A 13,250-nucleotide genomic window follows, 5' to 3' on the forward strand; every position below is an offset into this window, starting at 1 on the left:
ACGCGACTTCCACGAAGACGGTGGCTGCTACTGCCCACATGGTCAGATTCGACGGGCAGGTGGTTGAGCATGAGAGAAGATCTGATTTGATGCTAACATACGTCATGTCTGGCATGCGACAACGAAATGGACGTGCAAGCTCTGTTGCCGCCGTGCCTGTAATGCGGTATCACAGACACCAGGTATGCTTCGTTTCCAGACTTGACTGCAAGCCAGAACTCATCACTACAAGACGGTAATCATGCTGACTGGATCTAGGCTTGCGACTGTGGTGTTTGTGCTACAGTGACTTGCTCATCAAGCTGCCTTGCGCCTCGCCCGGGCTGTGCGATCATCTCGTTAATCAGCGCGAATCAGAACATTGCGTCGACTAGGCAGGATGCTTTTGCTAACTTGCATTGCATTTGATACGTTGGACGTATCTGATCGGTATATGTGCACTGCCCCGCGACTCCAGCCACCACATCTAAGCCCACCAACATCTATATCTTCGTCCAGCCGCGCTTCGCCAAATACCCATCACTCCATGATCCTGTTCCTCCAGCTCACAATCAACCTTCTTCTCCATGGCTCGCCAAGCTCGTTCGTCTGTCTTGAATCAGAACTACTGATCGGCCCACCTGATCGCTGTAACCCAGTCAAACGCGAGGGCACTGATTTTCAAGATTTTATCCACGTGGTTACTTTCAGTCTTCCATTCAATGGAACCAAAGAATCCGGCCCTAACGACCCAGGATGCTTTGCCTTCGGAAGTAGTGCCGGGTGGCACAGAAAACTACCGGGCTCGAGAATGGGTTCGTCCTCCTGGTGGCGACGGAGCTCAACCAGCCTGCTTCGGTCTCAGTCCACTCCGTATACCAGAGCGCTCAGAGAGTGATAGACTTTGTTCCGCTTGTATGAGTCTCGGTGGCCCAGACAGTATGCGCTTTAAAGAATTAAACAAGTTCCGCAACGTCGTTGTGAATCATCACAACTCGTTTGATGCGTTAATCAAGAGTGTACGCGGAGGCTGCCATCTTTGCGGATTGATGTTGATGGCATGGGAAGAAAATTGTCGCTTTGTTCAAGAGCCCGGGGGTGGATGGCTGGGTAAGGCGAAATATGATTCGGCTTCCCTGAATGACGGCATCACCCTCCAGTTCCAGAGGGTGGCAACGAAAATACCGCAGACTGATGTGGTCTTTAGTGAGTTACAGGTTATCATACTATGTGGGGAATTGGGGGAGTTCGGACGCTTGATCTGTGAATTCCCAATGGACAGTGAGCGTTCCTCAACCCTAGTACATCACTAGTGCTTCATGATTAACTTTTGAAACAGAAAATCATCTTAGCTTGCCCAGAACATGTCTCCCATCGGGCAACGACAACAATACGGGCTCGTCGGCGAGTTTTGCCAGGATCAAGGCTTGGCTGGATATCTGCACAAGTTCACATCCAGCCTGTTCCCAAGCTGATTGTCAGCCTCCACCCTTACCAACGAGAGTAATTTCAGTAGGAACTAAGGGTTCAAGCAAATGCTATCTAGTGTCTGGAAACCAGAAAAACGGCCACTACGCCACTCTTAGCCACTGCTGGGGAGATCCCCGCAACCGACCGTTGTCGACGAATGATCGGACCCTTCCTTGTCGGCAGCGAGGCATCGAAGACAAGAGGTTACCAAAAACCTTTCGGCACGCCATTCAAGTCTGCAGGGAGATAGGTATAGAATACATTTGGATCGATTCTCTGTGTATCATTCAAGGGCAAGAGTCGCAAGAAGATTGGACAAAAGAAGCACCGAAAATGGGAGCCGTGTACGGAAATTCACTGTTGAACATTTCAGCGGCAGCCGCAGCAGATTCGACACAGGGATGTTTCAAAGAGCGCCTTGGTCTGATGATCTGGCCTTGCCAAATTATGCTATTCGGACACCCGTGCTACATATCCCGGTATCCAATGCATGACGAGGAGATCTCTGGCGATCCAGGAGACCAAAACCCATGGAAAGGGAATTTATCAGCCCGAAGAGCCTGGATTCTACAGGAGCAGATTTTGTCTCGCCGCTCCATCATATTCTCACAAGATCTGCTCATCTGGCGTTGCCCGACGCTATCGACCAACGAAAAGTTCCCGTTAGGAATCCCGCACGCTCCAAATATATCATTCGATAACCATCGCCTTCTCCAATGCATAGTAAATGATATAACACCATCCATACCTAAAGAACAAACGGTGGACAATCACGGCTGCTGGTACAGAATAGTAGAGGAGTTCACGTCTCGAGTTCTCACATACGAGGACGATAAGCTCCCTGCCATAGCTGGCATTGCAAAAAGGTTTGGAGTGGCAGTCGATGACAGCTACCACGCGGGACTGTGGAGACACGATTTGATCCGAGGTCTCTCATGGTGCGCGAAAGATAACACTACCATATGCAAAGCTAGATCACCTAGGGCACCTTCGTGGTCATGGGCCTCAATCAATGGTGGCGTGAGCTACTCACATGTTTTACCAAACGACCACTCGTCGCGCGTCCTCTGGTCTCCATTGATCAATATTCTCGATGTTTCGGACCCAACAACCTGCGAAGATCATCCGTTCGGAGCAACTTCTAGAGCATCGTTCAGCTTGTCTGGCGTTTTGTTGGCAGTGAGGCGAGACGAGCACAATCATCCCGGGCTAGTCTTGGTCGGTCACAGCAGCGGCTTTCCGTCTCCCACCTTCTTCCCGGACGTCCAGGATATCAACTGGTCAGATCGAAAACCCTTGGTCTGTCTACCGTTATGCATACGCCATTGGCATCACTATCGAAGTTTCTCTGATGACGGCGAATTGAACTGGGAGAGATTCTTGAAGGAGGGAAAAGATGTGTTCACCAAGGATAACAATTTGTACTGCTTGATCCTCCAGGCTATCGAAGGAAGTAAAGATAAGTACAGGCGAGTAGGGCTATGGATGGTGTTCGGTAAGCTGACAATGGAGGCTAGTAGGATGGCCTTGTTCGATGAACGTAGGTCCATTACCATCATTTGAATGTCATATGGTTTCGAATACACAGCTTAGCTAAGGACTTTCCCCCTCCTTTGCATTTGTTGTATAGTATCAAGAGAAAGGTGGGTAATTAAACGTGCGGAAAGTAGCGAAGCTGTCGAAGGAGAAAAATTCCATCGCACATAACTGTCCTGATTCAATGGAACAGATGACTATGGTTGCTGCCAGCCGAGCTTACTTCACACGAAACGTTGCGAGGCCCCTTTAATTGGTGCAACCACTAGGCGATAAAACTCACCTGGGCAAAGACTGAAAACTCTTCTGAGAATACGTAGGTAGGTGAATATGCTCGCAATGACTCAGTAGTCATCTCCATCAGCGCAATGCCCACACCACCCACAATCTTTATCGCAAAGCGCCCAATCCTGGTCGTCGTCGTGCCACACCGTCCGAACATGTTCTTGTGCCCACGCGCCTTCATCAGAGTACTCGTCCTCGCTGTCGATGTCGCTAGACGTGGCTTCTTCAATTGAAGTGGAGGTCACTCCTAATATGCGAGATTGTGCTTGGTGAGATGAAGCCTCGATAGCATGTCAGCGTTCGAACAATACCTCCCACGACGCAAGATTCTGAACTTACACTCCCCGAGCCCAACGGCGCACCCACTCCCATTGCAGAACTTGCGCGGACCACCTTTCGCTTGTGCGACGACGACTTATTATGCTGCGCCACAGCCTGCTTACTCCCGAAAGGCTTTTTACAAACGTCGCATCTGAACATGGTAGCGTGAGACGGTGCAGTACTTTGGGACGGCACGACACTATGAGACGGTGCATCGCGATGCTGCTCCATTGCTTTCTGGCTGCAGAACCGGCGGTTGCATTTGTGACATGTGTGAGCGCGGCGAGAAACTGCTTCATTGGTGCCCGTGTGGCCTCTTAGCGCGGTCTCGGAAGGGAAAGACTTGGAGCAGATGGGACACTGGTTCGCCATGTTGGAGAGGGGTGAGTCGAGAGAGAGGCGAGATACTTGGAGGTAAAGTCTATGTACCCCACTTTGTGTCACCATGCACTCCCCTAAATATGGTTGGGATCGACTGCTATGAAATAAATGCAAAATGAAACCTGGTCAGAGAGGGCAGCATAACCTACTACGTTGAAAGGTGGGTACAGTTTGATTCTTCTGCTTCACTTCGCTGATCACTTCATGGCTCAATATTGCCTATGATTTTCATTTGTTGTAACTAGCACACCGTAATCTCTCTCATAGACCAAAGTTATGCTTGGGTATCATATGCCAATCCGTCATGTAGACCTCGACTCATTCGCCACCATTCAAATCACGTAACTTGCGCCCTTCCCCTTCATCTCCCTTCTCTCACTCTCTTACAGCCTCTCCGTTACCAGTCTTAGTGCTCTTCTCAGTACCCTCTCCTTCCTTCATTCTGTCGTCAATCCCTCCATCATACTGCCTTGCGGCCGGCAAAGCAGGCAGAATGCCGCTAGCAATGGCATCGAGATCAGATGGCATGCAAGTGGCCGGCGAAGTATAAGGACCCGTAGTGTCTTGCTCCGCACCCAGCTTATCAACTTTCTGTTCGGCCCACGCGATGGCGCCGTCGACTGCGGTTTTGACAGTCTGGACGACTTCTGAGACGATGGCTGCGGCGGTCGGGGTGGCTTCGGTGGTGCCGTCCGTGCTGATCGTGCTATTATCCGACGCTGATCTTGGGGATGCAGATGAAGACTTCGTAGTATCTTGTGTTTGGTGAGGAGAGTTCTGACAGGCGTCAGTATGTGTTGGGAATAGGGTGAACGTGAGAGAAGCATACTCGTTGCCTAGCTGGCGACTTCTCCTCCGTGTTTGGAGTCGTGACAGCTTCAAGTGCTTTCGGCCTCATAGTTTGTGTGGTGAGAGCGTCGAGTGCTTCCGGCTTCATGCTTTGGGTCGTACAAAGAAGCTACCCTTGCAGATTGGTTTTTGTGTTACTTAGTCGATCGCGCGGTCCTCCGAGGTGTGCCAATGTAGGTTGCTTGTGCATGCGGCCGAATGGCAGCAGGCGGCGATCTCCGCAGGTCCTTCTCGAAGTACTTGTTTGTTTGTTTGCCATTTTGGGACTGTACCGCCCTTTCCTATTCGGCATGGCGATGTGTTTGTACCCGCGTAATAGGAAGCGACACCCCCACGAAAACGACTCGGATGACGACGACCGAAATCCTGCGCGCTGACAACGACACCATCGTAGTCTTTTTGATTAGCTGTGAGTATTGCTTCCCGATCGTCTAGTGAGCCAGATAACATTCTCACTCAAACGACTGCATCCTTTCCCCAAGGCTGCCGAGGCGAGGATTCGCAAAAGCTGAATGGCGGTCGTTTGTGGTGATTGTTTGATTATCGACGAGCTCATGAGGCAGATGATCTCAATACTCGATACTGCCCGCTCTATCGACTTCATCGTCATATTTCAGGTTCAATCTGAAAGTAGTAGCCAGGGCTTCTGTTTAGGCCTAGTTCACGTATCCGAGTGTCTGCCCCAGAAAACCAAAATAGTCGGCTTCGTTCCCAGAATGCAGCACTTGATGCATCGGTAGCCTTGCAATACCGTGCCCAGATAGAGTACTCTGAGCGTACATGACGTTGCTGAGTTGGCTTGACATCTGCCGTTGCATCAAGGAGCCGATAAGCCTAACCCTGACGCAACACCGATCATGACCACTCCTGCGTCACGCATCGCATTTTCTGCCTTGTCAGAGACAGCGAACGCATTTTCCTGCCGACCGAACCACTCGCGACCGCCTGAACAGACTCCACGATACCGAACGGTAGTCAGATTCAGGTACCCACCGGCTATTCACCCTGCGCTCAGAAGGCAGAAGGCATAGCCTGAGACATAGACACCAGACTACGCCATTGAGCAGAAAGCATCCTGGTCATGTCGACTTACCGAGCGTCTACCCCATCATGTGGCGCACGACTGGGGTTGAACCGCTTGAAGCGCAGATCAATACGTCCAAGACATGTCTTCTTTCTCGTCTTCTAGAAGCTTTGCCTCACTGATTGCGCCATCGCAGGTCATTCGGCCCCTAGGCTAAGCTATACGAAGACAGACGACTCCGTGTCTTGGAACTGCACTATGGCTGTCGTTATGCCGCTTCGACTCAGCGTTGAGTCAGTCGATGAGAGCGTTCTGTACACGGTGTTGGATCACCGGCACACGCATAGTCGAAGTCAATGAATCCTAGGACGCAGTGCCGGAGTCAGCAGCGAACATCACTGGCTGAGACCCCAGCCGTTGTGTGGAAGAGTCCACTTGTTCTACGGCTCCTACAGGTACCTAGGTAGACGCCAGGATATACCTGGTAATTGCACTTGGGCAGCAGGTAATATGAGTTGCTGCATGGAAGCATGCTCGCGCCTATCAGACGAGTCGCAAATCTTCGAGTGGAGTTCGAGTGGCTTGGTAGCAATATGGAAATGCAGCGGACTTGTGAAGGCGTAGCGCGAATGATCAGGAGATGCTGTTGATGCAGGTCCACTGCCGCCGTTCGCTGATCACAGTCATGCTGAACCCACCATGCCAAGGCAATAGCATGCGCAGTACGATCTTAGGTCGGCCGTTTTCCTGGTGTATTAGCCTATTGTACGCGGTTAGCACGCTGGAGAGTTGGAGGGCAGGCATCTCGCTTCGCAGGCCTCTCCAGACACACCGCATGCCTCGCATGCTCCGTGCTTCCTGCAGACCCTTCTGTAAGCAGGCTGCCACCACTCGTTTGAGGCTGCCACCACCACTACGCTGATCGTGTGTCTACAAACGTCCGCCATGTTGCAGGCAATTTATCGTCGACCGGGCGAAGCTGCGGCCGTGGGTGGGTAGCATCATCACCGTGCCGGCCACGGCTCGACGCGAGACCCTTGGAAGGATCACTGGCGCCATTTTTTGATTGTCAGAGCGCAAATGTGGAGTGCTTGATGCCCTTGTCACCCCCGCATTCGCCTCGCTCATCTCGCAGAGCCCGTTTCGTGACATGTGTAGGTGTAGGAGCTAAGGATGAGGCGAGATTTGGTGTGGTTATAATCGTCGTGCGTCCTGCCGTCCCATCTTCACGCCGAATTGCTGTGTCCTGCTTTCATCAGCAACGCCTATCTCACACCCTGTGCCGCCTTGGAATCCAGTACTCTGTCTCGATATCGTGGCTGCACGCCGCAGAAGTTGTGCAGCGTGCCCCGGCCGCTGTCTAACCGTCCACCAATCATGGCTGGAATTACTCCTTCTCCAGATGTTAGTCCCGTGTCAGCGGCGACCACTAATGGAGGCTTCCCACGCGACGCCTTCTGCCTCAATCTCTCCGCTCTGCCCGACGCAAATACCTTTATCCTCAAATCCGCCCTGACGTCTCCTCATCTGCTCGACCCCCCGAATGGACTGTTCACTGGAAACGGTGGTTTGAGTAATCCCTTCAAGAAGCGGCCCCGCAACATGTCTCAATCATCTGGTACAGACCGGGAAATGTCCAATGACAACACCCCGCCCGCGTCGAATGGAATCGCACCTACTAGCAATGGTACCAACGGCACGAGCACCGAACAGCGACCGAGCACAAAGAAGCGCCCAAGTACCGACACGATAGACTACCCGCGCCGGCGTGCGACGATCGCTGTACATCATCCTTATTTCGACTCCTCTATCTCAAAAAACTGACATCAAATAGTGCGAAATATGTCGGTCCCGAAAGAGTCGATGCGACGGAAACAGGCCAAAGTGCAGGTTGTGTACAGAGCTGAATGCCGAGTGCATATACCGAGAGCCGGGCATTAAACTGGACGCAGGTGACAAGCTAATCCTAGAGCATCTGAACCGCATCGAGGGTCTTTTACAATCTGGCATCACTAGCAACTTCTCATTATCATCGCATTCGCCAGCCGCGAGCAATTCCACCAGCGAAGATTTCCTAGCCCGTAGCACCGGCAATATACCCCATCTCGGCATGGTACAGCCGATCAACGGCATAGGAACATGGACCAACCACCCGTCAAACATCTCGACCATGCCGAAAACCCACAATACTGCGGCACTCAATCTGCTGTCATCTCCCATGATCAGAGAGCTCGTGTCTCGCCAATATGACGCCAAGCTTCTTCTCCAGCTCGAGATGACTCGGGAGTCAGTAAGCCTTGGGACGAGCCGTGGGCTGGATCTCTCAAATACTGGCGCATACGTGCAGGCGTACTTTGAGAGAGTGAATGTCTTCTACGCGGTCGTAAATCCTTATACATGGAGTAGCCACTACCAGACTGCCCTCAGCCACGGTTTCCGAGATGGGCCTGAAAGCTGCATAGTTCTTCTCGTTCTTGCGCTAGGTCATGCTGCAAGCACCGGCAGTATTACACAGCAAAACCCAGAAAAGGATCCTCCAGGGTTGGCATACTTTACCGCAGCATGGAGCCTGCTACCGACCGTCATGACAAGGAACAACATGGTAGCTGCACAATGTCAAATCCTCGCCGCAGCATACTTGGTGTATCTTGTACGCCCAGTCGAAGCTTGGAACGTATTATCAGGCGCCAGCATGAAACTGCAGCTTCTTCTGAGCGCGCCTGGTCGCGTGTCTCCAGCGGAAGAGGAGTTGGGCAGAAGAGTGTACTGGAATGCTGTGATGATCGAAAGCGACCTACTAGCAGAGCTCGATCTTCCCCATTCCGGCCTCGCTCAATTTGAGGAAGGCTTTGCACTGCCGACCGGATTTGAGGATCTAGGAACAGAAGCAGTTGGCCGAGATGAACTGTGGTATTTCCTTGCAGAGATTGCCCTTCGTAGACTACTCAACCGTGTGAGCTCCATGCTCTACATCCGAACGACACCCTATTCCAAAGGCCCAGCTGCGACATCCATCGCTCAACTGGATCCTTTGGTTGTGGAACTTGACTACCAACTGAACCAATGGTACGCTGGGCTACCACCAGCCATGCAGTTCCCGCTCGATAGAGTACCTTTGCAGAACCCGGTTCAGACCGTTTTGAGACTGCGCTACTTCGCATGCCGTACCATCATATTCCGCCCATACGTGCTTTTGGTCTTGCAGGACGAGACTTTGGCCATGGATTCGAGTGTGCAGGATAATTGCCACAAGTGCTTGGAGGCATGCGTTCGTCAACTGGAGTACATCACTGCGCACCACGCTGGACATCTGCCTTATCTGTTCCAGGGCGCTCTCTCGTAAGTTTCACCAATTGCCAACATTGCGTTTGCTGACAGTTTTGTAGCATCATCTCCCAGACGTTGCTCATCATGGGCGCAACAATGACTCCTTCGCTATCTCAGCTACTTCCCCCACCAGCGACTATGGACGATATCATCAACAACGTTGTTCTGGAAATGGAGCGATACGCTCACCTCGCACCTAGCCTACAGCTTTCCGCTGAGATCATTCGCGAAGCTGAAGGAAAGCGACAGATGTGGCTACGGACAGCAGGACTCAAATTTGACGTATGACTCTGATCTCGCAGTACCGGACTGCCACCCAGTACATGACTACGACTGTGGGCTCTTCAAAGCAGGAAAGCTACAACGTAGATCCACATGCTCGCCAGACCTGTGTAGCTGAAGCTACCTTCCACTTCTGGTAGCCTCCGCGTACCATATGATGGATCAGCAAGTCGAGCGGCGATCGCACGCGACAGCGATTATCATCTACACGACACACGCGGCGCTTCTCGACGAACCCATTTCTGGGTCCAGCACAGACCTTCATCCCCAACATCCTGTATCGGACGTTGAGACAAATAAGTACTAGGTCTCCATCAACCAGGTCCTCACATCTGCCGCACCCCGAGTGTACATGCCGAGAGTGATTGGCGAGTCGCTGCTCAATATGGGGCAATTTGGCATGACACAGTGTCTACACCAACTTCCGACAAGAACTAGTTCTCCACTGAGACTCCGGTCATACCAGCTGGGACAATCTTGAGTCGACTCAGGCAACCAGCAAGCCGCTACGTTGATCTCACCAGGTCCTTAGATCAGGTCCTCGTGGTGGCGAAGCACAGCCAGAAAGCCACTGAGTGGGTCACCGCAATGAACTGAAGAGATGATCTGTGGGTACAACGATGTACCCCATAATGAATCCGGGCTCGGTACGGCACGGTGGCTTGCTCCGCTACGCATTGCCACTTCTACGGTGACCAAAGCGTCCCACCGAAGACCACACGAGGCATCTCGCATGCATCTCGCATGAGGCTACTCCAGAACGCACATACATATGCGACCCACACACATAGCAAAATACCATCCTATCACCACTCATAGTGCCATCAGTAGACGTGAAACGCATCATCGTAGCTCTGACCATAGGCCGCACGCCGCGCGCTCCTTCACACTGAAGCTAAGGCGCGCACCCCCTAGTAGAAATGTAATATAGATCCTGCAAAAGAGACCAGGGGTGCGGTAGGTGGCCTGGTCTACCCCACATGTTGGGGTTCTCCTGTGACTTTACCCGTACACCCACTTACTTTTCGGGCCTTCTGGAAACGTAGTGGAATGTTGTGAACGCCTTCGAGAAGCCGAGGTGCGGAGATGAGTGTGTGTGTCGGGGATGAACAGGGGGAGGTGTGTGAGACCGACTGGACAGGGGTGTTGTTGGGGGACGAGATGCAGGTGGAGGACGGATGAGAGGGACTATGGGGTGATGACGCTGACTGTTATGTGAGTCGAAGCAGTACTGACCCATTGTGCTGGATGCGGTTTGTTTGGCTTCTGTAGTGGTGGCTTGGGGGCACGCCGTGTCTCATAGCCACGTTGGATATACTTGTTTCTCACCGATGTTTCGATGGACGACATCGGTATGTCTTCTGAGAGCCCTGAATTCGTGCCATCGCCTGTTGCTATCGTATTCTGCAGCCGCAACGCCGCGTCGGCGAACACTCATAACGGTGTGCTGACTAGTCAGCGAAGACCGTGGCTTGGGTTATCTGATGGTGAGAGTAGGAAATGCACCGGGTCAGGCAACGTTCCAGAAAACATGGGACGAGCGTCTGGTGTTTATGCATGATCCTGCCCGCTGGTTGGTTCGCATGTACCAGAGCGTTTGGTAGTGTTTAGGACGGTAGGTTGTGATTGGTGCATTATTCCTGACTGGGCGCCACAGGCGGAAAGACGGCAGCGCGCTCCGGTGGCATGACAACACCAGAGGTATCTGGTTGCGTAAGGCGATATCGAGAAACGGAAACGAGGCACAAGAATTTGGGGATGACGTCTAAGTTTGTTCGTTTGTATTGGACCAGGGTACGAAATGGTTCTTGAATGAAGTGCATGAACCAAGACTTGGACGTGGTGATCATCTCTTGGGTCCAGCAGCGACTGGGCTGAGCCTTGCATTATCTCATACCAGCACAAGCTCATTGGCTTCGTCCTCATCCCAATCAACCCTTTCGCCATACATCCAGCTTTCGTAGTAACATTGTCCTACTACTGTGTATTCTCCACTCTCACACTGTCGCAATAGTAGAGGGACTGAAGATCCATGTATGATGCATATGCAGTCGCCTGGTCGTACGGCTTTTGGCCCAAGCCCAAACAATTGCTTGCTCCCGAGGAAGAGTCTTTTGTGGATGAGTCTCAGATTCATTTGAGGGAACTTCTCTTTGTGAACTGCTTCGCTAACAGGCTCGGGTGTTTTCGTGTCAATGAAGCGTTCGTACATTGAGATCAAATCGCCTGTAGTATATTGTAGAGGCTCGGTGAGGGCTTGCGGACCAAGATCATGGCCTAAGAGCGTAACAAATATACGTTCCTTGGCAGCATTCATCTCGTCAGACGTATCGATATCCACTGTAGGCATGGTCGTTCTGAGGTTAGCCATTTCTTCGGCCAGTCGTACATTCTCTACTCCAAAAGTTGCGATCTCTTCTCGGGTAACACTTGACACGAACTGGACCGTGTCAATGATCCGGCCGCGAACAACCAAGCGCGCATCGCCTTCTTGATATCTTCCGTTCGCTTGGCATAGGCGCCCTTTGGCGGCGGCGTACGGGTAATGTGGAGTGTCGCCAATCCTGTAACCCTGCCATTTGTCTCCTGCAGAAGAAACGTCCACTCGCCAGTCTATGGTCCAAGAAGGTATCTCCGCGTCTGCGCTGCCGCGGATAAGCCCCAGGAACGCGAGCGAGCCAGTCTTCCGCGCCATATCTGCACAAAGCTTTCGGTATGCTTGTCCAGTAGACATCCTATAATCTGCAACGAAGTCCAGAGCGGAGGTCCTTTCTTGGAAAGCTAAAAATGCATTAATGGCGTCCCTTGGGTCGCTGGCCTCACGCGATGATGAGAGCCAGAACAGTACATCCAAGAAGTCGCTATATAAGGTGCTCTGCGTAGGGTCGCCTCGTAGCCATCTACGTGCCGTGTCCATGCTCAGCAAGCGATCGACTCCGAGGTGATCTGGGATTAGCGAGTAAACGACTTGCAGGGCCGCTTTTGACGAATATCTGATGACGAAGATGATACGATAAAGTACGTATATTTCAGTTGGTGTCGTTCCAAGTATCATCGTGGGCCGAGTGGATAACACGATCTCTTGGACTATCCATGCACGTTTAAAGTACGGGCGACCGATGGCCCAAGTCAATGCTTGAATGTACTGTGCTGTTGTATAGCCTGTATCGTTCTCTTGAGAAAAGAGAGCAATCAATCTGCTTTCCAGATCCTTGTGCATCTCGGCAGTCCAATGGACATCAAGCGGTGGGAGCTCGCCCAAGTTTCTTATTAGATCAAGTAGTACAGGCGTATGCTCAGGAGACATGCCAATCCACATTAGCGTCCGCTCCGCCTGTCCATAGATGTGCGACATCAGAGAGACCTGGTGGCCTCGCTCGTCCAGATCATGCTGGTTCACAGCAATCTGATCAATCCAAATCTTCCCGCTTGATTCAGGTTGTGTCAGGAGCTCGTGAACATGGTGCAAGATGCGCGCTAGATGCACCGTGATCCTCAGAGAGCCAGCACCGGTTATTGGAATAGACGAATAAGTATTGGTATCTCCAACTATGGGTTCCGGCTCTTCGTTATCGTAGTCGGTCCATGTATATGAGAGCGCCTCGAAACGCGGCTTTTGCCGGATATCCACCTCCTCTAATTTGTATGCAGGAGCATCTTGAGTGCCGGAGACGGAGAGAAGCCGTATCGAGGTCGGAGTCGAACACGGCGAGTATTGGTATGCTGACATTATGAGGTCACACGAAGGATTTGGGACAGGCAGCCCACCACGGACGCGATGACCGCAGTGGCCCGT

At 52.0% G+C, this 13,250-nt stretch overlaps 2 protein-coding genes across 2 annotated transcripts; one reads left to right on the forward strand and one right to left on the reverse strand.

Annotated features, from left to right (window-relative positions):
- Nucleotides 1-4,347: 4,347 nt before the first annotated feature.
- J4E92_003903 (uncharacterized protein) lies at nt 4,348-4,870 on the reverse strand (the record flags this gene model as incomplete). The annotated part of the gene is made up of 2 exons (XM_051495296.1): nt 4,348-4,749; nt 4,802-4,870. 2 exons carry the CDS (start codon nt 4,868-4,870, stop codon nt 4,348-4,350), a joined length of 471 nt encoding a protein of 156 aa, XP_051354315.1.
- Nucleotides 4,871-7,222: 2,352 nt separating this feature from the next.
- J4E92_003904 (uncharacterized protein) lies at nt 7,223-9,460 on the forward strand (the record flags this gene model as incomplete). Its single annotated transcript, XM_051495297.1, has 3 exons — nt 7,223-7,627; nt 7,680-9,184; nt 9,232-9,460. The coding sequence occupies 3 exons, from the start codon at nt 7,223-7,225 to the stop codon at nt 9,458-9,460; spliced, it is 2,139 nt and encodes a 712-aa protein (XP_051354316.1).
- Nucleotides 9,461-13,250: the final 3,790 nt, after the last annotated feature.

The sequence above is a fragment of the Alternaria infectoria genome (assembly GCF_024043175.1).
Source record: "Alternaria infectoria strain BMP 0036 chromosome Unknown scaffold_5, whole genome shotgun sequence".
In the NCBI taxonomy this organism is placed as follows: Eukaryota; Fungi; Ascomycota; class Dothideomycetes; order Pleosporales; family Pleosporaceae; genus Alternaria; species Alternaria infectoria.